The sequence below is a fragment of the Triticum dicoccoides genome, chromosome 2B (genome assembly GCF_002162155.2).
Source record: "Triticum dicoccoides isolate Atlit2015 ecotype Zavitan chromosome 2B, WEW_v2.0, whole genome shotgun sequence".
In the NCBI taxonomy this organism is placed as follows: Eukaryota; Viridiplantae; Streptophyta; class Magnoliopsida; order Poales; family Poaceae; genus Triticum; species Triticum dicoccoides.
Window position 1 is genome coordinate 161,434,619 of NC_041383.1, and position 751 is coordinate 161,435,369.

The 751-nt window shown below is 45.3% G+C and overlaps 1 protein-coding gene across 2 annotated transcripts in view; it reads right to left on the minus strand.

Moving 5' to 3' along the window:
• LOC119362770 (trafficking protein particle complex subunit 3-like) overlaps positions 1-124 on the minus strand; it is a 2,973-nt gene extending 2,849 nt beyond the window's left edge. Inside the window, exon 1 of one of the 2 annotated variants that reach the window (XM_037628029.1) lies at positions 10-124. In XM_037628029.1, coding sequence (XP_037483926.1) covers positions 10-68 — 59 coding nt within the window. In that variant the 5' untranslated portion in view covers positions 69-124. Of the gene's footprint in view, positions 1-4 lie in introns of both variants that reach the window. The other variant, XM_037628028.1, reaches the window with a different exon arrangement.
• Positions 125-751: the final 627 nt, after the last annotated feature.

Below are 751 nucleotides of genomic sequence, written 5' to 3' on the forward strand. Positions count from 1 at the left end.
AAGCTTACTACGCGCTCGACGCTGGCGAAGAGGGCGTCGCCGGACTTGGGGGTCGTGAGAGGCGGCATCGCCGAGATCGGGGCCGGTGGCGGGCGAGAGAGATCAGAGGAGAGAACCACTTGCAGAGTCACCGGTCTCGAGTAGTTGGGTTATAGGCCAGTTTGGGCTTATACTTTTTTGTTTTGCGGTGAAAGTTTGGGCTTGGGCTTGCCAACTGTATAGTCCATTGGCCCCTAAAAGAGTAGAACGGCCCATTCTTTCCCACTAAAAAGATAAACTAGAGGTTCCCCTTTTAAAGCAACAATGATCTTTCCCTTATTAGAAAAAACAATGAGGTTTTGTGGAATATAAGCAAAGATATGCGGATAGAGGGAACTAAAACTAGCAAACAATAAAATTCCCCAGATAAAACCAAAAGTTACCTCAATACCTCTCTTATCGTTATGTCTAGTTTCATCTTCCGCGCACTGATGTCCCACAAGCTTCTAGTGAGAAACCCGTATGACCAAATCTATCTACAAAAGATGCATGAACTTCAAAGGCATTGAAGTGACATATGAATCTTGGCCGGTCAAGGATTTGGTCGCTTTGGTTTTTTTTTCCTTCCCTACGCATAGTTTTGATTTTATATGACTTCGGGTCAATGATGAACTTGGCCTTAGAATACTTCTTCCTGATGTTTTGCTTAATGGTTCTCTACCCCTGGTGGATGATCGATGAGCTTTGATGATGCATGCCAGTGGTGGAGGCC